This window comes from Catharus ustulatus, chromosome 2 (assembly GCF_009819885.2).
Source record: "Catharus ustulatus isolate bCatUst1 chromosome 2, bCatUst1.pri.v2, whole genome shotgun sequence".
NCBI classification, from domain to species: Eukaryota; Metazoa; Chordata; class Aves; order Passeriformes; family Turdidae; genus Catharus; species Catharus ustulatus.
Window position 1 is genome coordinate 31,955,590 of NC_046222.1, and position 24,443 is coordinate 31,980,032.

Consider the following 24,443-nt stretch of genomic DNA (forward strand, 5'->3'; position numbering starts at 1 on the left):
GCCAACCTCTGTGTATTTCTTATGGAGCAGTGACACCTTGTGTTCTGCAAAGAGCAGTGATGATGAGTCTGATATTGGCCTTGTGTCTTAGGGCACAGGGCCAGTGGGCAGGGGAGTCCAGGATATCAGGTACCAAGTGGTCTGCATCACAGACACAGATCTGTACAAGAAATGCCTGGAGTCACGAGCCAAGGCCAGGGCCCTGCTTAGGAAATGTCTACTGAACTACAGGCAGCAACACAGTGATTTTCCAGCAGTGATTTTTAGTCCTCCTGAGTAAATAATGAGGAAAAAAAGGCAGAAATGGGGAGTTCAGAGGTTTTAGGCAGTTTCAGGCATGAGCTCCCTTCTCTCAGCAGTAAGAACCACCACCTGGGAAAGTTGAATGCTAATGCAGATGAATTCTTCTGGAATCCCTCCCACTTAAGGAGACTCCCACACAGACCACATACCCTGAAAATCCTGTAGACATCTCCATCACGACTGACATTCACAGGTTCAAAGTACAATCCATCAGAAAAGATGGTTTTGGATGGGGTACACTCCTGTGGCCTGCCATCTTCCAGGTTGAGCCCATTGTAATGATAGCCATATAAATCACCCCCACCAAGCTGGTAGTACACCTGGGGGTGAGAATGACTAGTGTAAGCACAAGGAAGATCTCAGGCAGGTGCAAAATCACAGATATTCAAAGCTTATGGTGGTCCCTGAACAATCCTACAGACTTTGGTGGGCTTGACTAGTGGTGTCTACCTAGGGATGAATAAGCAATTTGGACGGAGCTGTACCCTCCCCCTTTTGAGCTGCAATGGTTTTGTGGAGTGAACTTGAGCAGAAAGCATGGAGATACGCCCTTGAGTTAAGCAAAGAGAAGAGTTTTACAAGGCACTAGCTGTCATCTACAGCTTTTGTTCTCAGCCTATCTGAGCCATAAAAATGCAATTTTGGCATAATCACTCTACAGTGAGGAAAAATGCTACCAAGGATTTACGTAAGGCATATTATTGGGTATATGTTACACTGCCAATCTTCCCAAAAGCGATGTTGTGAAATCGATTTCTGTCTTTGAAGTGTACAATTGCCTCAGACCTTCCTTTAATCACAAATGTGTGCTTCCAAAGGAAAAAAAATTACAGTCAGAGCAGAGATGTCACAGGTGGGAGCTGGGTGATTCCTAGCTCAAAAGAGCACAGGGCTGGAGATGTGACTTACACTCTCGGCAGACAGATCCTGCCCAGACCGAAGGAGGACGCTCTGGATTGCCCGCAGGGCACAGAAGGAGTTGGCAGCAGCTTCCAGGTGGAGGCCAACTTTAGAGCCCGGGAGACCCTGCTTCTCAGAGAACCTGAGCTGGACCTGAGAGTGACAATCCCAAGAGAACGGCACGGAAGTTAGGGGGATCGGATCGGCACAGAGATCTGTGCCTCACCTTTCATCCGCACTCGCTGTTCTGACTGGGACAAGGCTCCCGCCGCTAGATGGCCCTTCTGGATCCCTTGGTGAAAACTCACGTAACCCCACAGCCACCCTTCTCTCTCCGCTCTGTGCGGAGTTTTGTCCGAGCCCGACCAAATGTGCCAGTCCCAGGGACAGCTTCTCATGAGCCCAGACACACCTGCACCTTTTCCACTCCTAAATGCCATCCCCAGTGCAGGGCTCTTGGTGAGATAATTTCCTGACCATTTTCCAGCACACCCTGAAATATCCCTCAATAAGAAAGCAAAGGTTTCCACCTTGTTTTTGAAGCATATATCACTGTGTATCCTGGAGCTGTCAGCCACTATCTCTCCATGAGGATGCACTGTGTAGAGCAGCAATCTGGCGCTGGGGCCAAGCTTCTCAGTGACAGTCAGTGTGATGGAGAATGTGCCTCTGGAAGCTGAGGAAGGAACATGGATCAGGGAAGGACAAGCCAGCATAAGAGCTTAGACAACCTCAGCTTTGGTGGAAGGACCACACAGTTATTCATAACCTATAAGCACCTTTAAAACCCGGGAATTGGATATTGGAAGATGCATCTCTCAGTGGCTGAGGGACAGCTCCAACCAGCAAGATAACAGATACAAACTGGAGGGTGCTGAGACCAGGGTGCTTTGCAGAGAGAGGTCTATGCTGGAAAGAAGTTAAACATGGGAATCTGTCCACAGTTGCTATGAGAAGAGAAAATACAGCAATATCCCAAGTAAAAGGAGAGTTCTCTTAACACTAAGAAACATGAAATTTTTCTCTACATGGATGAAAACTACAAGTGCATGGACTATTATTCTAGTTGATGAAGACTAGGATGTCACACAATAACTGTGAGACCATAAATACTCCTTGACATTATAAAATAATACAATAAAACAGATGAAGGTTGCATACCATATGTTTGATTACAAAATATCTTTCTATTAACAAGATAAAATTTATTATGATATAGGGGGTTGGCTAGATGTTGCTGAAAAAGAAAATGATTCTGTGAGCAGTAATGGGTCATGGGATTTAGGAACTAGTGCTTGATTCAGCCACAGTTCTCTGCTTTCATCACTTGCAAACTTACTGTGCTCTGAAGTACGAGTAGTAATATGATCTGGAACTTACCACCAGAAAGGCTGACTTGCTTCTGGCCACTGAGAGTAATTTTTCCTTTTGTCATCACCTGGGCATAGAAAAATCTCATGAAAGGGGATCAAAAGCACCTCCTCCCTTCCACCATGAAATCATTGATTTTTGAGTATTGTTCTGAGAAACCTTGAAGGCCATTAGGTTGAGCCGTGATCCATAACCACTGGCTGATGGCAAGATTTCTGCCTTATAGGGTGTTCAAGAGAAGGTGAAAAAAAAAGGTGTTTTAGGAGCAACATTGGGACTTACTACATAGTAGAAGTTTGTGTGTGTGGCATTGCTGTAACCTTCTCTGTTCAGGACATAGTGAACATTGATTGTTTGCTGCTGACCACAGCTGAGCTGCTCTCTCACTGGCTCAATTTTCAGAAAGCTGTTGGTCCGTGAGTAGAAACGCCGGACAAGGAACGAGGCTTTGGGCTCATTATCAATCCCCCAAATAAAATCTGCACATTCATGTGGTGCCTGTTTGACCTACAAAATACAAAACCATGCATGTGGAATCAACAGTGTGGAAAAAAAGAAAATGCAAGGCAGGTGAGAGGAAAAGGCATCTTTTCTGTAAAATATTCTGCTGGGAAACTGATTTTGTGAGGCTGTTTAAGTCACAAGCAAGAACTGGTGTGAAAAATTTTTGTTTCACCAAAGTACAGCGAATGGCTCTCTGGACACCTTTAGGCATCCAGATGCCTATGGCACCTTGCAATAGGAGAGTTATTTTTTTTCAGGCTTGGGCCCAGTTGCATAAACTGCTGGTACTTACACTGAATTAGAATGGCATTGCTCTAAATGACACACTTTTTCTCAGCTCTTTCCATCACAAAGGCATGGCAATATAAAAAGAGCATGTGATGATAACAGGCATGAGTTTGTGCCAGCAGAAATGCAGGGAAGCAGTCAGCAGCAGTGAAAGATGCTGGCACGCACCAAGGCTAGATGGGGAAGGCAGTGCAGTCTCTGAGGAAGATCCTCTAATATACAGACTAAAGAGCAGGAAGATGAATGCAGAAAGAGCTTCTGAGGGGAGGGAAAAGCAGGGAGGGACTGAAGATCACTAGAACCCAAAATCACAGCTGGGGTGCAATGTTCCTCTTCTCAGGCACTGGTGTTGTCTCATATGAGTTTCACAGAGTTTGCAGGTATTCCTTCTCAACCCTCTCTCCAATGAAGTATTTGTTAATGCATTAGACTGTAGGCTGTGTTAACTTACTGTCAGCTTCAAACTGGGATCAAAGAAGTTGGAGGTGTCAATGGAAAAAGCAGCAATGCCGTTTTTGTCAGTGGTATAGCTGGCCAGATGATCTCCATTGAGCTCCAGCAGGACAGTGCTGTTGGCAATAGGCTCACCATTCATACTTGTCACAGTGACCTGAACACAATGAACACCCAAGAAATTCAGAAAAAGATAAAGAATAACAAAATAAAAGCTCTGTTTACTAGAGGATGCTCACTTAAACTCTGAGGACTGTTGCAGGGAGTAAAAATCAAGAGTGAACTGTGTTGAAGAGGCAAATGCTCCTCAATATTTTGAGGGAGTGGCAGTTCTGTAACAGGAAAATTCCCATCAGTGGGAAATTCCCATCAGTGCAGAATAAACTATGTGTAACTAAGGAAGGAGGAATGTTAATTGAAGAACATTGACTAATACAACCAGATGACTTTATGGCCACAGGCAACCTGCGCTCAGTAGCACCTTTCAACTCCTACACATCTGTGCACACCCACTGTGTCCATTGCCTGTCAGGATGATGCTGGTCATCGTCCTTTTTGTGCCTGGTTTATCCTGCATGTGTAGGTTGCTAAGAAGTAGGAATGTGCTTCAACATCTATACTGCTATAAGCAAACCTCCCTGGGATTGCGTGATGCAATACAGGGTGAATTGTACCTTTAGTTTAGGCATAACTATTCCTGAAGAGTTTTCTTGGAGACTCCTCTTCCCCACTCATATGACCTTTCTCTTATTCACTTTTTAGGTATCCTCCGACTATAGCAGAAAAGAGACCCTGACATGCCAGGTGTGATACAATTTTCTTTTTTTCTCTAGGAGTACCAAGAGAGCTATGCAGTGACTGTTGTGCAGCATTATCATGGGAAGTTGACAGCACATTCAGGTGACAGCCATGAATGGGGCAATACACAGATCATCATGCTGGACTTCAGGGAGTTTGGGACTAAATGTATCCTCTCATGTACCTACCTCACCATGGTAAGGAATTCCCCTTTTGTAATAGGAATCCATGTTACTGAAGTACACTCGGTCATTTTCTTGGTTGACTGAAACATAGTCATAGGCCTTCATCTGGATACCTGTGACACACAGTCAGTACAAAGGAGAGGACACAGAAATCAGACACGGGCAGAGAGCTATTCCTTTTCATAAGCTGTACAGAGTGGTGATGCTCTGGAGGGAGAGCTACACAAAGAAAACCATAATTGCTGCCTGTTTTCCACACAGATGGTGATGCAGGGGATTCCTCTCAGGAAGATCCATGCATTAGCTTTAGTCAGTTACTCCCAACATCCACCTGGTGTTACCTGTCCCATTTTCAGTGACAATGCTCTCTATGTTGAGGCTGGCATACATCATGGCATAGCTGCGGTAAAGCTGGAATTTTTTGATGGAGATGACAGTGTTGAGGCAGCCATCCTTTCCCAGCTGAAAGAGCAGGACAAAGGGGAAAACCCATTTTTCTCAAGGTTTGCAAAATTGCTCCTCATTATGTATTAGTGTGTATCTGAAGAGCTTCCTGCCTACCTTACATTTCTTGCTCCCCAGGTCCCTTCCCAGATGACTGTTTTGGTATCATTTACTCTAGAACCTGGAAACTGCTCTCCTTATCCCCTCCAGTCTTCCCTATGCTCATGTTCCTTCTTAAACCCATCTTGCACAATGCTTATGCTCTTTGGCCACAGTACATGGAATCAGAGGTAGTAGATAAATTAATAATTCATTAAGTGTCCTCAGAGACTCGCAGCAGAGACCCACTGATTAGATTTAGTAAGGACACAGCCCCAGAGTTTCAGAAATTATTACAAATTTACAGTTTCATAAAGTTTCCCTCCTTCCTACTGATTCTTTCTGAGGAAAAAATCATTCTTTTAGTGAGGTCTTTCAGAATTGCCTGTGAGATAGTGAGAAAAACCACACCACTGAGATTGTCTCTCTGGCGTTCCCTTGGAAATAAATGAGGCCACTGAATACTGTGCTACATGTTGGGTAGTGAAGCTGACAGGGAAGAAAGGACTTGTTATGTATCATACCAGTCCAGTGACAGATTCACAGGTTTTTTTCCAGTTTTGTTCACACAGTGGACTATAAAAGCGCTGCTGACACACACTAATTTGGGCATTCCCTGCCACTGGCTGGCCATAAGTGTACCTAGGAGAAGAAGAAACATGAAAATTCAATCATGTGGATTTCACATGAGACCTGCAAAAGATGCAGAGCAATGCAGACTCTAAATCCCTCTGCAGTACCCAGAGCAGAGCCAGAAGAGCAGTTGGGAATTATAATCAGTCAACCCTAGTAGAATTCCCTTCTACAATTTTAGGCTGTTTCTGCTGTTTTGTTAAAAAAGTCCTGTTTCACCATTGTGGTGGTGCTGCATTCTTTAAGGTCTGAAGCTGGAAAGTGGTGCTGGACTCAGGATATCATTCCCTGCAGCATTTTCTCATTAGTACCTCCCACAAGGCAGAACATATTGCAGAAGGACCCTGTTTACCCTTTTAGCTCCAGGCACCCTGCACTTTGGCAACAGCAATTTTAATGATGGACTCTCATTTTCTGTAATAATAAAACACAGCAGCTAGCAAGTAGGAAGTGCTTGATTTGGACACACACAAACTGTCTCAGTTTGAATCCTGCTATGTAGCAGGAGAAGAGTTATCCTATTCTATATCATAAAAGTCATAGCTAAAAGGAATTGCTCTAAGCCACACTCTGAACCCACAGCAGGATCTCTGCTTCCCAGCACAGCACACCATCCAACACCTATTCCATTTGTTGTGCACAGTTGTGTTGTCTTCTGATACTTACGAAGCACAAACGTTCACCCTGACTTCTTCATCAAAGAAAGAAATCGTCTTTGGCCCAGTGGTTGTCACTTCAAATTTTGGCAGCACTGAGAATGTAATGTGAATATGACTGATCAGCAATTGCGTGCCATACACAGGCATGTGTTTGTGTAAGACAGTAAAAAAACAGTTGGCAAAGACATTTTCACCAACAAGGGAGAGGAAATGGATCAAAGAAGAACGTAACTAGGCACTGGCTGTAGTATATTACAATAAAAAAAAGGACCTTTAGTGGCAAGATGAGTAACTTCTTTAAAATTAAATAATAATCATACTAATAACTATAACAGTGGCAGCAAAACCCATGATAAATCACTTTAATCTCTTTTCTTAAAGAAAAATGAGTAATGCTGATGTCTTGAACTAGTTAAGCCCTGGAGAACAAAAGTTATTACGCAACCCAGTTGCACTGAAGGAGAAAGGCAAGAGATTAAGTGAAATAATAAAATCAAATAGATTGATGACACCACCTCTCTTCAACTTATCTTTTATCCCAGGTCACCAGCAATAATGACAACATAGCTGGGAAAGGCCTGTTTCTCATGCATCAGTCCACCCAGCTCTCTCCATGTCTTTCTTTTCCAGGCATGATGTGGAGAATTCAGAGGACTTAAACTTTGCCCTAGCAGCTTTTATCTGACTTAGGCAGAGCCTCACTGTAGCACAGGGTAGTTTATGAGCCTTTGCTTACCATATTCCTCCACTCTGAAGAACTGGTGCTCTTTTGCACCTGACTTTGTTTCCACAATAATCTGGTAGGACCCCAGAATAGGCTCTGAGATTAGGGGAAAGGAGAGCTGTACGATTCCATGATTTGATGTCACCTCCAGCCACTGGAAGATCTTGTTTTGCTCTGGATCCTGGAAGAAAGAGATGTAGCAAAACTTTTATCACCATTTCTTGCCCTTCTTTCAAGGCCTGTCACTATTGGCTAAATGCCTCACAGGCTAAGAGTGCTTTGGGACTGATGAGGGTTCTCTGACTTTCCATCTCTGCTTGTGGATTTAACAAACCTAGTTTATGTTTAACTGGGAATTAGCTACGCTGACAGATGGCCTCAGATCATTCAGAAACAGTTCCTGATTGGGACATAGGTTGTGTATGGGACACAGGCTGACTATCTATAACACTCGTAGCATAAGTCTCTCTGACTTGTAAAGCAGGAATATTTTGCTGGCCTCTCCCAGAAAGTGCTTGGAGATGATGTGTAGTGGTGTGAGACGTGGTAGAAAATGATTCATTGTTAGCCCATCCCCATGAGAACACAGCATTTCAGAAAGTCACTATTCTTACGCCTGTGTATGAGAAGGAGGTTATTTCCCCAGCTATTTGCTGTAGCCCTCCCAGGGTAAGCCTGAACAGAGCACTCCTGTTTGAACTCTAATGAAAGGCAGAGCGCAGCCCCACGCTGTCTCTAACAGCTCCAGTTCTGCTCATTTCTTCTCCTCTGGTGCTTGATGGAGGATATTCCCACTGTTCAGCCTCAAATCCATTGGCTTTAAATGGTGTGTTCTGGATGGCCTCCCTCAGCTATTGACTGTATGGGGAATGATGAAGCATAGTCTTTACAAAGGAATTTGTGCTTTAATTTCATGTTGTATCTCTTACCTGAATGATGATTCTGGGATACTGGAGGAGGAAATAAAGGGAGAGAAAAAAAATTATCAAAACAACAATCTAACAGTAGAGGTTGACAAACACTAGAACATAAGGAAAACTGTGAACAGCTTTTTCTGGATAGAGAAGACTGGGTCAAGGAAACAATTTACAACTCATGTCTGTAAAAAAGAGCTTATTTTAAAAGGATAACCTGTTTGTGAATTTATATTTTCTGAAAAAATATCCAGTATTTTTCTACATATCTGGGACTACAAATTCGGTGTGCTGTGAGAGATCTCCACAAGTGCTTTTCAGAGTCTTGCCCTCTACAAAGGCAGGGAAATGATGGAGTGCAAAGGTAAGGACTTACAGCAAATACAGAAAATACAAAATGATAAAATATTAGGAAGCCTATTCCAGGCCCTTCTTATTCAATATCTAAGTGAGAGAGTGTCAGTGAAGAGGTACCTCAAGAGGGTTTTGACTATCAGTCACACTTACCGTCTCCTGAACAGGTCTAGACTGGGTGTCCAAAGTGACCACACGAAACATCACTGAAAAAGACAGAGAACAAAAAAAGATTACAGAACCATCAAGGTTGGAAGAAGCCTGCAGGACTGTCTAACCCAACCATCAACCAAGTGTCAGATCTCCACGTGTCACATGCAGATGCCTCTATCATTTATTTTATTAGCAGTGATTAATCATTTTTAATACAGAGCTTTGCTTTGACTTTTTTTGAAAACTAACGAGGGCCCAGAGAACATGAAAGGATTATCTTAGGCAGTGAAAAAAGAAAACCAAAATAAACGTCAGCTGAAATATCTTCAATTATTACCCACTTGAACTAAAGCAACCTCTGCAGGAAATGCAATTTACTGCCTTCAGTCTTTAAGGACTCCATTCTTTGGAGTATTTCCTAAAAAACCCCTGTTTATACAAACCAGTTCAATGAAAAAAATCATAGAGAAGGAAGACTTTGTCTTTCTTCTAAGTGCAGACTCTGTATAGCATTAAAATATAATTATGCTAAAGAGATAACTAACTGCACTGCAGCTAGTACTGTCATTTAAATATTGTGATGGAATCAGCACTTTGAAATAGATCAGCAGTTAAGGAGAAAGGTAGTTGACAGCAAATGAGGCGCTTGCTTTGTTTTTATATTAACTTCATTAGTTCCAAATATAACCTATTTTCTGCATATTTAAGGGTACTTTTTATGTGACTCTCCTCAAGTAAACCTGACAGAACCTGAGACCCTGTAAATTTAATTAGCTAAGTATAAACACATGAATTCTACTACTTCGTTGCACTGTTGTGAGTTGCTTCTGTTTTTCACTAACGCTGATGATCCCAAATTCAGATGAGATTTTTATTCCACAAGAGTTAGTTTCTGTCACCCTTGACCCACCCTTGCACTCAATTCTTCACTTTTCTATCTGACTCAAACCTGTTTGTCCTGGCTTGTAGAGGGGTTTGTCTGTCTGGACAAAGACAGCACCATCCACATTCTGGATCGCCACTGATCTTCTCTCAGCTAAGTCAACTGTGGCACCTTTGGCCGAGAAGGAAATGAATGCCACGGGATCAGAAGTAGCAGGAGGAACCTGGAGAGGAACAAAACCCCAGAGGAAAAGTGGTAAACGAGACATGCTGAGGCTCCCTGATGGCCAGAGTTTTAGAGTAACATACTGTCAGTTGAATCATAAATAGGTTATGGAAAGTCATGAGAAGCCCCACCTCTGTCAGTGAGATCATTTCTGGGAATTTCCACTGTGGAAGGCCCATAATCTGTCATCAGGCAGTAAGATTTGAAGCTGTGCTCTGCTTACATGCATTTCCCTGCTTAGATGCAGGTTGCCACAGTCATATACCTTTAACTCTGAAGTGTTTTCTCCTGCTCCATTCTGGAAGATCTGGAAGACCTCACCCTGAAACTCCTTTTCTTGTGTGTACACACCTTGCATGTGTACAGTCATGGGAAAGGGAACAACTGTCACCCATCTGGGTTCTCTTGCTTGATACTTAAACAGTTCCATAAGGAGCATGCAACCATGATGACAATCTAAAGCTTTTTTCTATTCACTCTGTGAATGAAGATGGAAAGTCTTTCTCTAGCTCCCTTCTACAATCCATAGGTAATTTTTTCCTATTTTGTCAGCCTTTCCAACAGTTTATCTTATTTTAAACACTTTGTCTTCTTTCCCTCACTGACAAGGAGAGTTGCAATCAGAATTATTTCCACCCTCTTCCATAGTTTCAAAAGGGAAAATACCTTGAACTCGCTGCACTTGAAGAAGTCATTCTCTGTCATGGGTTCCTCAAAGAGAGTGTTTTGTGCTGTGCCATACTCCAGGACCACGCTCAGGGACAGAGGCTCGCTGAGGTTGTGTAGCTGCACACAAGCTGTCTGTGGGGCATCGCTCCGCACAACCGACGGGACCAGCAGCACGTACTGGCTGCAAGAGCAGAGCAGAAAGTTCAGCCGTGCAGGAGAGCCAGAGCACACAGGAGAGGAAAATGCCACACAAGTGCCATTGGCATGAAGGAAGATATGATACAAAGCTTGCTCAAAGCAATGGAAGGATTTCAATTGCTTTCAATGGATTATAACTAATATGCTAAGAAAGTACAAATGTCAACTTTTCAATCCCTCACAATTCTTTCTGAGCTGGGGGACTGGCATCATTCTGTGCACTGTCTTACCCAGCATGATGCTGCACGTCTCTATTCCAGGTATTTACACAGCTCCAATTACTGAAGTGGTTAAAGTACAGTTGCATTTGTCCTCCCATGACTTAAGTGTGTACTTAAACTTCTGCATACTTCTGTAAGGAGGGGGATATTTAGCTTCTTCTTGGGATCAATGAGAAAAATACTAGTTAAGGGTTGCAACCCTCAATCTCAAAATTTCTTATTCTCTGGCTATCTCTTGGATAAGAGCTGATGTAAGTCAGTCCACTTAATGCACAAGAAGTGATCTTGCTTTTCTATTTTACAGAAAATTCCTGGGAATGCTCAATCTAATCTGTATACTCAATTCTGTTTCCATGCCTCTGTTTCCATGCTTCTTCTTGTATTGTTTTCTTTGCTTCTTTCTTCCACTGAAGTTTTTATTCATTCTTTTTCTCTCTGTAATTAGGGCAGCCTTCCTTCTTCAGGGTACTCCTCTGAAAAACATTCCTTTGTATTTGCTATGTTTGTCTAAAACTCTCTTGCTGTCCACCGGTTTGCTACTCAAACAACTCTTTCCAAACAATGTGTGACAGAATTCATGACTTGGTTTTGTAGCACAACATGAATCACATAATTTTTTCCTTCTAATCTGATCCTTTCCCTTTTTTCCTCCCACAGCTTTGCCAGCTCATATTGCCTTTATTTTATATTTTCACTTGCCCAGTTCAAGCTGCATGAAATTCAAAGACCAAAATTAAAAGCATTAAAACTAATAGTGTATTGAAGGAAGCTAAGATGTCTTTCATAGTCTTTTCCTTTAGAATTTTTTGAGAAGAGGGTTTAAGCACTAACGTTGGTGTATTTTTGAACACTGGCTGAAATCTTCTGTTTGTATAAACCCATGGACACTGACAGTGCTAATATATGTAATAATTGTACTGGGTTTGCCATTCAGCATGGTCTTAGTCCCAGGCACTGTCTGGCCGCTAGCACCTTCCTATACACTGTGCTCTCTCTGTGCTGTTGATGCATATCAATCCTAATTATTAGTATTACTTGTTAAATCCAGTCCTGAGTCTCCTTGCCACTCTACCCATGCACATCACACTTCAGCCACTCAGGTTAAAGGTTTCTGTCATTCACACCAGATTTCACAGCAGTTTTACGATGGAGAGCACCATTCCAAACCATGCTTCAATGCCATCTACTTCCAAGTTAACACATTCAAGGATCTATGTCTCAAATCTCCTGTTTAGTATATAGCAGTGTCCCAGAGGAAATAAGCTGGTGACAAATATAATAAAACATATTATCATAAGACACAATGTATGACCACTTACGTTTCAGAAGACACTGTGGGAAACCAGATCAAGGACAGAACACAGAGAAGAATCCTTGACCACATGTCTGTGCGTGAAGAAATACTGAGACTGATCTCAAGCTGACAGCCTGTCCCGGGTTTTTAAATTGGCCTGCAATGGTGCTCCTCCTCCATGGCTTCAATTATAGTTTAATAAAATATATTTGCATAAAATTTGCATACATTCAATTTCCTCACTACTGTCTGTTCTCACACTCCTTGAACTCTCAAGCAACAGCTTTGGAAAGTTCTCGTATTTCACACAGCTCTGTGAGGTATTGCAAGCCAAACCGGTTCCTGCCTATATGATTGTTTCATTGAAGCTTACCGCTTTGATAATCCTGCCATTGGCTGTAGATTCCTTAGCTTGTTTCAACTTGTTTCAACTTGTTAGTGTTTGCCACTGCTTAAGTATTTCCTTATTCTGCAAAGGTGTCTTATAGACACATCATACCACTTTTTTGTGTCTGCATGGGAGCCAGGATGGGTAAAAACACATCAATGAGGCTACAGCTGCATTCAGAATGGCACTAAAGGAAACTCCTGATGGCAATCTGGATTTCTTACTGCAGACACTAACATTCGCCAAGGAATGATGTTGGCTAGTGGTCTAAAATTTTTGCCAATGGTCAGAACAAGTATATTTCTAGGGAAATAAATCTGATAGCATTACTTCATTTGTTCACTCATCTGTCAGTCTTCTTTCTCCTCCTCATCCCTGCTCCCCCATTAAATGACTTATAAGTTTGCTGGTGAATTTTAGGAAAGTTGAGAAGAAGCTTCAGAATAATTGATATGTAGAATTACAAAATAATTTAGATAGAAAGGAACTTTCTGACATTATGTGCCTGAATCTGTCATTTTAAGCAGGGCTAGTTTCAAAGAAGTCATGTTCTGAGTATCTGGATGAATGGAGAGTCTACATCATCTCTGGACATATGCTCCCATGCTTAATCATCCATATTGTAAACACTTCTCCTTAAATCAGAATTTCCCAAATTATAGCCTGTGTCCACTTTTTCTTGCCCTTTCACTGTCCACCTCCAGGAAGAATTTGCCCCTTTCTTCTCTGCAATCCCACTTTACATTGTGGAAGACTGAAATTATGTCCCCATTTAGCCTTTGTTTCTCCAGGTTTAATTAAATCAGAGTGTTTCCTTCTGTAGGTTTGTCCCAGTTCCTGATCATCCCAGTGACCTTCCACTGGACTCCCTTCAGTCTGCCAATGCCTTTCATGTGCTGGATGCAGAACTTCATTGTGGTCTCCCAGCCACAGAACAGAGGGGAAACAAAATAATCCATAGCAATTGGGGATTGGATTCACACCCTTACATAGGAAATGGAAAAAAGAGCCAATCTGAAATAAAATAAGGTAGGCCAGACAACAGCAATCTGTAACTGCAGCCCAAGGGAAGTAACAGGCAATTTCCTTTCTACTTTGTTTTCTCAACCAAACAGATGATGAATGGGAAGAGGAAGCTAAGTATACTTCAGGAGTAATTAGGAACATAAAAAACAGCTGGGGCACTGAAAAAGGTGTTGGGCAATGCAGAGAGGGCATTATTTCAGTGGTTGTGGGTATGAGGAGGAAATGAGGACTACTATAGTAATGTGGTGTAGAAATTGATGCGTGCCTGTTAAAACCAGATTCTACCTATTTCAGTTTTAATGATAAAATATGTTCTTTCAACCATCTAGCAGATGATACAGCCACACTTATTAAATAATATATGTAATCATAAATTATTCTTATTAAATATGTAATCAAAAATTATTCTTTCCATCAGCATAGATGATGTTTAAAACTACCAATGCCTCATCAGGTTACCTACTCATCTTTCCTAAAACCTTTCCGATGACCAAGTTGGGACACAAAGGAAGCTACCCTGGTTGCTGCTGGAGCGCTGTGAGCTACAATTCCCACTGTGCTACTAGCGAGAAACATGACACAAAGCTTCCCAGAATGATGTGGCCTGACAGTGACAGTGCTGAGTGACAGGTGTGTGGTGTGCAAAGAGGGCAGTGACTCTGAAGGAAGCTGCTTGCATTAGTTGAAATGAGGTCAGAAGACAGTTAACAGTGTCATAGATATTTGCAGCTTTGAAGTGCCCCAGACCCCTTCTCTTACTTTAAACAGGTACTAAGTAACAGGCAAGAAGAATTAAGGAGGGAGAAGGAAATAGCAAACAGCCCTAGGATCCCGGTGTGAATTGCTCCAGAAGTTCACCCTTTATTTAAGTGCAGTGTGCCTTTAGCAGGGTGGTAAGGGGGCTTTCTTGTTAACTACCAGACATGGAAAAGAAAAAGATAAACTGTTAGAAAAACTGAAACCCTGGAAGAAACTATGCTCAGAACAATTGAAAAGCACATGTTTCTCTGGAAACAAGCTGTTGAATTCATTACTTCAGTCAAATTACTGATTCCAGAGGACCTCTTTGTATTGTAGCAATGTTGTGATAAGAACACATCAGTACCAAGGCAGGCATAATTCTTAAGAACCCAGTGCAAGGAGGAAACTATTCCAGGTGCCTTTATTAGGAAGGGAAAAGGAAGAAATTTTAAGTTTTATGAAGTTTATTATTATTTTACTATTATTTTAAGTTAAGAAACTAGGAGCCAGAGAGGATAAATCTAGAAGCACAGAGATCAGGATTTAACATGGAGAGATAATGAACCCCACACTAAGCAGCAGTTACAAGAAAGACACACAGAAAGGTCCTTGATACTGGAAATCTTAAACCAGTCTGTGGACACGCTTTGTATTGGCATAAGGAAAGATGTAACTGGATATCATAGTTTGTCTAGAAATTTGATGAAATGAGGAACAGTGTCAATTTCAAGAACAAAGCAATGTAAATACAAATGTATGTTTGATTTTCAAAGTGGAATTGTGTCACATGCCTTTGGACAGCAGAGAATCAGCATCTTCAACTCACTCTGTCCAGACTTTAGAAAGTTACTGCATTAGCTCTCTGTTATTAAGAAATTTTATATACACATACTTCCCCCCCTCTCCATTTTTTTCTCTAGATGAGTCAAAGTGGTGATTGGAGTTGCATTGAAAAGATGTTTTTCACAAGTTAATTTTCTTTCAAATAAAGTTGAATTTACCAATTGAATTTATCAGACTAAATGCACTTGCCTTCTTTTCTCTTTCGAGCTGGGCACACATCTAGGCCAGGGCAATGTGAAGTTTTTCAACCAAAGCTGAATCCACTAGTTTTCTGTGAGTATCTCAGTGTTCAGTATGTACACTGCTGTTACAGAGCATTCTGTGAGCCTGTGACTAGTCACATACAATACCCCAATTAGCTTGAGTAGGCCACGTCAAATATCCCTACACTGTCCCAAAATGCCCAGCATATCTGTATGTGCAGAATCTAGGCACTAGATACAGTCGCAAACTAGAAAATAAAGCAGTTGAACAATATCCATCTGGCATGAAGAATGCTCCATAGTCTGAATGTGAAGCTGAGACATTAAAATTCTTGGTCAATATGGATCTAAGTCATGACTGTTTCCCTTTTTTGTTAAGGAATCAGCAGGAAGTTAGTGAGAAACATGAGCAGCTTTTCGCAGTGAAGCCTTGGATTTTCCAGAAGAGTGAGTAATATATAATTACTTGTTTCTGCACTATGGCTTCACTTTATATTTGCTTAACACTGCATAGCAAGGACTGTAAGTACTTTCTAAGTCATAACTTCACCTGAGATGACGTACAGACAATCCACCACACCCCACATATTACAATACCTGTTGTATTACCTGATTTCTTTTCCTGAAAGAGGTGCATTTAAGATCAGAGCCCCAGCTCTCACTTGACTTAGGCAAACACTCTCAAAACAGTCCCAGGCTATTTACTAACCTGCGATTTTCTCAGGATATTATAATCTGATATATGCTTTCCCACAACCCATTCATTAAATGCACTGTGATGAAACACCTTGTTTTAAAAAGCCAACATATCTGTGAAAAGGGTTGTGCATGTCTTAAAGTTTGCACACTTTGGATAAATTTGCCACACAGACTTCTATTTTTTCCAAGGCATATCATTTTCTGCAAGCTTTTAGATTTGCAAGCGAAAGTATTTCTCAGAATGTTCGCTGGCAAGAGGCCACAGTGCAGAGTACAGTAATTTCACGAATACAAGCCGCAGCAATTAGACAAAAATTTTGGTGGAAACCCAGAAGTGCGGCTAATATTTGGGTGCGGCTAATTTATTAACAAAAATGTGATATCTGCCCTTACCTAGTATCATACCAGTCCAGTCCCAAGCCGAAACAGTTTGACATCCATGGTTTCCCGTTGTTTCGACGATGAACCAATCAGAGAACAGCTTATTGCCTGCCTGTGGATGGCGGCGTTACTGAGGGGCGGGGGTTGTTATCGGGGTGAGTTACCTCGGCAGTTCGATAAAAGTGTGTGATATTTCTCTGTACTTTTTAAACCGTTTTCAGTCTTGTGCAGCTGCGGGGCTGGCTGGGCTCACAGGGAGAGGGCTGGGGGAGCCGCTCAGCCTGCAGGGAGAGGGCTAGAGCGGCCGCTCGGCCCGCGGGGCTGCGAGGGCTATGGCGGCCACTCCTGTGCCAGCACGGAGATGTGGCTCCGCTCGGAGCTCAGCTGCCTGCCCGCGCGGCTGAGCGGCTGTTTAAAGGCAACGCGGATCCATTGGGAATGCTCGCAAAATGACCACACTATTGTTCTTGTCTTTTTCGGCTTGTAAATAAAGGGTGTGTCTTTTTTCACTTGGAAACAATGTTTCCGAGGTCGGCAGTAAGCCAGTAAGTCCCTGCGATCCCGCGATTGTGTTACTAAATGACGACTTTGTGAAAGTTCGCGGCGAACTAAAGTGCGGCTAATATTCCGGGTGCGGCTTATTTATTGACAAAGACATCAGTGTTGCCAACACACCAGATATGCGGCTTATACTCCGTGCAGCTTGTATTCGTGAATTTACTGTATTCTGTATCATTTAATGTTAAATGGATGGAACATTTTTCTGATATTGCTCATTTTCTGCAGTAATAAAGATCAGATAATGTTAAACATTGTAGCACTGTTCTATTGAGAAGAGCAAAACATAAACTATTCAGTATCTGAAAGGTCTTTTTTAAAGATAGACTGTTAGTAAATTAACTGCTAAGCTTTCAACACCATATTTATTGAATATGTTTTAGCTCTGCTTCTGAAAAATTAAGTATTACAGCCCCATATGTCACAAAACACTTGAAATATCAAGCAATTTTCTTTATCTATAAAGTAATGCAATGTATACAGATATCCTTGAAAAATGATTGCTGTGTCTAAATGATGAAAATAGGAGAGTGTAAACATAGCAGGGCAGGCTAAGAAAAAGAAGGTTTAAAAAAGACTAGCAAAGACAATCAAAAACTGTCATCAGTCTTTCTTCAGAAACAACAGAAATAGGAAGCCTGCCAGAAAATCCACAGGGCCATGTAATGAGATGAAGAGGTCAAGCAGAGTGCAGGAACAGTGCAAACAATCAATATTGTTACTTATTGGTTTAGTTAATCTAATTGTTAATTAATATTACTGTATTTAAATGAACATCTTGACATAAAAAATTCATGTATCTTAAAACAAAATACCCAACAATCTATGAAGAAGGCAATTTTCATGTAGTAATTATGTTGCTGACATTCTAAATTAGCTCAAAATCTTGGGGAAAAGTGACATATTCAACTGTAAGATTTGATTGTTACAGACCTTTGTCGTAAGAAATCATGACCATGAATTTCACTTGATCACAAAGGATAAAAATGTGTGACAGTGAGCCTTTTAAATAGTAAAAGTAATTTTTATTTCAGTAGAAAAACTTTTCTGTCTTTCACTCTTTTCCTTGCTTCCTTATTCGTATTGTTCTGCACTTAAGGTCAACATGGGCAGACTGACTCACCAGGCTTTAAAGCACCCAGACAGTAGTGGAGTTAAAATAAAGAAACCTATTTGAGAGCTTCCTTTTTGAAATGTTATCATCTCAAATTGTGTGTTCTGATACAAAGAAAATGAACCAGTTCGCTCCAGACTGAGGTTCTGAATAATCTCCCACTCCTTGTAGTTAAAAGATCTCATCTGCGTTTTTAAAAAACAGTATTTTTGTTTTTAAAAGAGATCAATACACGAGCCCCTACACTAGTCCTTTCAAACCCCTCCCATTTCATGTAATCCTCTGGTTTTACCTTTTCAGAAGCATCCAAACTCTACCAGTCAAAGCAAGAGTTTGCAATTGCAGGGAACTGAAATTGACACCCCAAAAAACATTGCTGCTTTTACTTCTTTGAGTCAACCCAGTTGTGGGCCCCTCAGGTCGGGAAGGACATTGAGGTGCTGGACCATGCCCAGAGAAGGGCAGTGAAGGTGAAGGGTCTACAGGGTCAGTTCTATGGGGAGGGGCTGAGAGAGCTGTGCTTGTTTAGCCTGGAGCAAACGAGGCTCACAGGAGCCCTCCTCACTCTCTGCAGCTGCCTGACAGAAGGTCGTGGCCAGGTGGGGCTTGATCTCTTCTCCCAGGCAACCAGCAATGGGACAAGGGGAAATGGCCCCAAGTTGTGCCAAGGGAGATTCAGGCAGGACATCAGGAGGAATTTCTTTGTGGAATGGGTTGTTAAACATTGGAATGAACCGCTCAGGAAAGTGGTGGAGTCACCATCCCTGGAGGCGTTCTGGAAACAACTTGATGTGGCACTTTATGCCATGCTCAATATTTGACAGGGTAGTGGACAGTCAGAGGTTGATCTCAGAAGTGTTTTCCAGCCTTAATGATCCTATGATCCTTGCCAATAAGTATTTCACAAGATCTGCTCAGGCTGAGGCTGCAAGTTGGTCCACGAGCCAGGCAAGATCTGCTCACTCTAGAGCATCAGCTAGACTTGAGTTGGAACAAGAACCTGTGGGCAACTGCTCTCCAGCTGCAAGGTCCAAAGAAACAAAAAGACAAGGGGATTATGCCATGCAGGCAACCAGGCATCTTGATCATGAAACTTCAAACTGTAAACACTACAAAGACCAGATTATATAATGGATAACCTGAGAACTAGTTAACATGGTCTTATGTGCTGCCAGTTGTTCAGGAGGATTGGTAATTCAAAGACAAATGAGTATTTGTATAAAGTGAGGTGATCTTTCTTTGTATGTTAAGACCTCATTTTTCCAGTCTTTTAAACAATGCATAATAGCTCCAAGACAGGCCTCTCAACTCTAAGATTTCCATTTAGTACAAAGCATTTTTCAGGGATGTTATTTAATCTAACAAAGGCTTAGACTTTCTTCTGGTCATGTGAAACAGCTGCCACATGCAGTTACAAGTCACATGCACCTGCTGTGTTGTCTGCTGTAATTCTGCAAGGAGCAGCATTTGATCTAACTAACCTGCAGGCAAAAGAATGCTGGAGAAGGCTTTACGAGTGATTCTTCAGGCAGCACAAATAAGTCTTCTGTATTCCTCCTCATTTTTCTGAAGAGCCAGTCACTCTTCCAGTGACCAGGGACCAGAGACTCTGCAGATCAAATCACTCTGTCCATCTCACTTTTTCCAACCAGTAAGATCACACTGTAGGTCATTCCCTTAAGGACCTTGCATTTTCTGGAAGAATCACTTTTGGGGGTACAAAGCCCTGACACTGTTGATGCCATTTGGGATCTGATTAGGGGGGAAGACATTTCAGTAGAAAGGATGTTGAAGGCATGACCAGATCTTGAAAACATGTTACTTTATTTGCAGACTTCTTTGTGAACTCATTATTCTAATCTTCTCCTAGGAGGAGGAGAAAATGACAGAAGCACCAGTACCCCAGTCTCTCTTAGAAATCTTTAAGCACTCCTAGATGCTGAGTGCCTAAAAATAAGGCCACAGGGGGAAAAAAAAGTTGCATAAATCAACAAAGAAATGCTTTGATATATAATTTGCATTCAGTGTTCCTAGAGATCCTCACATGTAACTGCATGACTGAGCATGGAGAGCCCTTACACTGAAGACCATGTCTCTGGAGGCAGCTCATAACTAAGTAGGGGCTTTACATTTTTGTAGCCAAGAAACATATCAAACTTGTTGTTTGCAGCAACAAGTGGAATAAGAGAATAAGTCTAGGTGAGGCCCAAACCTGCATTTTTAAATGCATCTTTACTTTTAGTAGAAGTGCTTTTAACTGTATAACCAAGACCCAGTCCCTTCACTTTTATTATTAATTGCTCTAATTTTCTGTGTGCCTGAATCTGAAAGAAGCAAATGATCTTTCTCTCAAAGCAGTGAATACAGCTCAATCAATGCTAAAAGCAAATGCTTTGAGCCACTGATGCTTAAGGAGAAATTGACTATACCAAGAAGTGGCCTATGTCACCTTCCAGCCTACAATCTGTTTTCCTGGGTGCTGGTGCTGCAGTGCAAGAAGGGTATTTCTACAAGCTCCTGTTAATGCCAGATGTATACTTATTTAAATCCTGGATCACACTGTTGTGTTGCAGCCATCTGACCCTAGTTTAAGCTTTATAAGAGCTGATAGAAATAGCTGTTCCTGAGTGAATACAAGAACAACTCCAGCTACATAGCTCAGGACTCTCTTGAACAGGTGGGAGTGAGGTCCTCCAACCACAGACCATAGCAGAGCTGGTTTGGAGATGATTCTGCTGTAAGTCTTCTCCAGGCCTAGTGAACCACACTAACAAGGTGTGCAGGAATATTATCAACTCAGGATTATAATTTCTGGATGACTACCTAGTAATTAATAAGCAATTATGCACAGCTCTTGAAATGTCCCCAGCCATCCTGGGGCTGTCAGGAATCGGGAGTGGTGCCCATGGGTGTGGTGAAAATGCAGACAAGCAAAGAGAAACTAAATGCATAAAGAACTGTCAAGGCCAAAACCTGATGTTAGGCCTCAGTTTTCCTTGGCATTCCCATCCAAAGCCACAAAACCAGAGTTCTGTCTCTGCTTAACACCCAACCATGGAGGTGACCACAGCCAGAAAGAAAAAGGCCAGCTAAGGCTTATACAAAATAAGCCCTGAGAGCTATTGCTATTGACAGCCCCTTTTCTAGTCCCACCCAAACCAGAGCTCTGCCTTTAACACCTAATCATCGGTATCACCTGAGCCTCTTGAAAGGCTACCAAGTCAAGATGAAGAACCTAAAAGCACCATGACACTCTACAACTCTCCCCAAATACAGATCCAGAATTGAAAAATCCAGTGGCAGAAAGATCTTACTGGATTTTGCTTTTTCCCCTGTAGCTTTTCAGCAGCAGCACCAACACTCAAGGCTACATGCTTGTCTAGCCAGCTGAGTGTACAATCACACTTTCTGACTTCAACAGAGATAGAGCTCCAAAGCTGAAAATTTCCGATGACTGCTCCAACACAAAAGGTGTCAGAACAGCTGGCCATATCCTTCCCCATGCAGCCTTTCACCACTGCATCCAGATGGGAATATGAAGTCACCTAGCCAGCTAAATGCACCACCACACCAAATAAGGTCAGATATTCAAAACACCTGGTGATGACTCCAAAACAACGGGTGACAGATCAGAAAGTTATTGCTGGCCATTGCCTTCCTGCTGTATCCTGCTCTTTCCCATGTGCGTCCTAAAAACTGCAGCACCGACACTGGAGCCATGCACTTGCCTTCCTAATTTAAGTGCACAATCACATTTTTTTCAGTTTCAAATGACTCTTGGTACTGAGTGAGTTCACCCGGGATCTTAGCCTGTGCTGGTAGTGCAGCTTACCAACAATTGCAGCAGTTTACAGCCTGCAAAAGGAAAATAAAAGCCAGCAAGAATTTTCTGTCCTGACACTTTTGTGTGGGAGCAATCCATAAATGTTTACCTTTTTCAAACTGTTATAGATAATAAACAAATCGAGCAGAATTAAAAATATTAAAAGAACAATTTTTATTTTTGCAACCAAAAATACGCTCCTGAGAAGCCACAACCAAAAAGACAGCACCAAGCCCGGGATCGGTAGTGGGCGAACACACATGTTGATCTGACCTCTATTGCATTCGATCCCCCTATGTTCACAAATGCCATCCTGGGCATTCCGTTTTTTGGCCTGAGGCAAAAGCCCCTTTGTTTCTGCCGTGGATTTCCATATTCATGTAGTTTCCTTTCTCCACCGTGGACTGGACAAAAACAATTTTGGAGCAGCCGCAGTGGATGAATTTTGATGTGTGCAGATTTTGGTTTACTGGAACTGGGTATTGAAATGTAGGTTTTCCTGAGGACCCTGGTTATCTTGATCAGTGGAGATTGTCAAGTCCTCATGGCCAGGGAGTTTCCTGGCCTGTCCCATAATGAGTTACCTCCACTGGGGCTGGTTCTATTAACTTGCTAATTGCAGCAGCGCTGGAATCCAGTGAAGCAACCTTTCTCCTCTCTGGGGCTCAGCGTACCTAAAGTTCCTTTATTAAATTCTTTATCGCTACAAACATGATTTATCTTTCACAAAACATAAATTACTTTATAACATGTATCACAAAGCTTAGTTGCTGGCTATTAAAAAAAAAACAGGATTGCACATTTAAGTGAGCAGGAAAGTGCATGACCCCACTGTTTCTGGTGTGGTTTACAGCCGACCTGAGGAAAAAAAACAAAACCCATGCAACAGCTTTGTGGCCTGGCAGCTTTTCTGTGGGAGTAGTCACTGGACATTTTCAGTTTTGGAGCTGGAATCTGACACAAGTAATTAATGTTATGTACACTGGGGTGGGAAGGGGAGCACATAGCCCCAGAGCTGGTGGAGCAGTTTGTAGGCTCAGCACTGCACTCTGCCTAGGTATTTTCTCGGGAGCAAGATGTGCTAGGTTCTGGAGCTGCCCTTGGGGTCTGTAAGGGAACATCGCAGTGCCCGGAGTTTGCTGGATGAGTGCCTCGCCCCATCTAGTGGTTACACCGAGCGGAGCCGAGGGCAAGGTAAAGCTGAAATAGCTTCCTGTGCTTTCTCCTGGGGCTGTGCTGCTGCTCCTGAGCTCTACAGCAGCAGCGGCACCAGTGACACCAAGAGCGCCTGCCAGAGCCAGGGGTTCCATTCCCACTCCAGCAGCTACCATGCTTGCTAGGAATGCACTGGTAGCTGTACAAGACCTTAGAGGATCTTCCAGTACCTAAAAGACACTTTCAAGAAGGCTGAAGAGAGACTTTTCACTAGGGCAAATAGTGACGAGACAAGGAGAAATGGTCTTAAGCTGAAGGAGGGTAGGTTTAGATTACATTACATTCCTCATCTGCCCGAAACCTTCCCACTGAAGCTTTTTGGAACATTCTGCCAAAATTTGGGATAAGTTCAGAGGTGAACAAAATTTTGCCTGGTGCTTAAAATGATTGATAATAATAATTTCCCCATTTCAGTTCCAGCAGTGCATAGTCATAGAAATCAGAATCACAAAATGATTTAAGAGGGGCATGAAAGATGATCTAGTTCCAAACTCCTTGCCTTTGGTATGACACCCACTAGACCAGGTCGCTCAATGCCCCATCCAACCTGGCCTTAAACACTCCCAGGGATGAGACAGACACAGATTTTCTGAGAGACACATGCCAGTTCTTCACCATTCTCATAGGAACGAATTCCTTCCTAACACCTCCCCTCTGTCAGTCTGAAGCTGATGCCCCGTGTCCTGTCACTCCATGTCCTTGTTAAAAGCCACATTCCAGCTGCTTTGGAGCCTCTTTAGCTGCTCAAAGGGGCTCTAGGGCCTCCCTGGAGCCTTTTCCAGGCTGAACAATCCTAGCTCTCTCAGCCTATCTCTATAGCAGAGGTGCTCCAGCCATCTGATCATCTTCATGTCTTCCTCTGAGCTCACCCCAGCAGGTCCATGTCCTTCTCATGACAGGGGCACCAGAACTGAACACTACAGTTTTATGTGATTCTTAAAGTGTCACATCCTCTTGTGCAGTTCAGACCAAGGTAAGTCCTTCCCAGGATCTATAATCACTGTTTTGGAGCAACCTCTTTTTGCAATCTCCTGTCCTTTACAAAGACTTTTTTTTAAAGATATGAGATTGATCCTATCACAGACTGGTGTGTACTCCCTGACAGTGCCAAGAATTATTTTTTTGTTTCCTCTCTGAGTGCACCTCTGTGTTTCTAACAAATGAGCTATTGTAATTCACA

General features: G+C 42.3%; 1 protein-coding gene across 1 annotated transcript in view; it reads right to left on the minus strand.

Annotated features, from left to right (window-relative positions):
- LOC117011544 (ovostatin-like) overlaps positions 1-12,366 on the minus strand; it is a 28,167-nt gene extending 15,801 nt beyond the window's left edge. The window contains exons 1-16 of the mRNA XM_033086971.1: positions 12,298-12,366; positions 10,557-10,740; positions 9,732-9,888; positions 8,783-8,835; positions 8,291-8,311; positions 7,374-7,542; positions 6,645-6,729; positions 5,870-5,987; positions 5,144-5,264; positions 4,806-4,915; positions 3,818-3,976; positions 2,857-3,081; positions 2,584-2,641; positions 1,734-1,879; positions 1,213-1,356; positions 453-623 (exon numbers count right to left, since the gene is read on the minus strand). Of these exons, the coding sequence (XP_032942862.1) occupies positions 453-623; positions 1,213-1,356; positions 1,734-1,879; positions 2,584-2,641; positions 2,857-3,081; positions 3,818-3,976; positions 4,806-4,915; positions 5,144-5,264; positions 5,870-5,987; positions 6,645-6,729; positions 7,374-7,542; positions 8,291-8,311; positions 8,783-8,835; positions 9,732-9,888; positions 10,557-10,740; positions 12,298-12,362 (1,986 nt within the window). The 5' untranslated portion in view covers positions 12,363-12,366. The remainder of the gene's footprint in view (positions 1-452; positions 624-1,212; positions 1,357-1,733; positions 1,880-2,583; positions 2,642-2,856; positions 3,082-3,817; positions 3,977-4,805; positions 4,916-5,143; positions 5,265-5,869; positions 5,988-6,644; positions 6,730-7,373; positions 7,543-8,290; positions 8,312-8,782; positions 8,836-9,731; positions 9,889-10,556; positions 10,741-12,297) is intronic.
- Between the last annotated feature and the right edge of the window lie 12,077 nt (positions 12,367-24,443).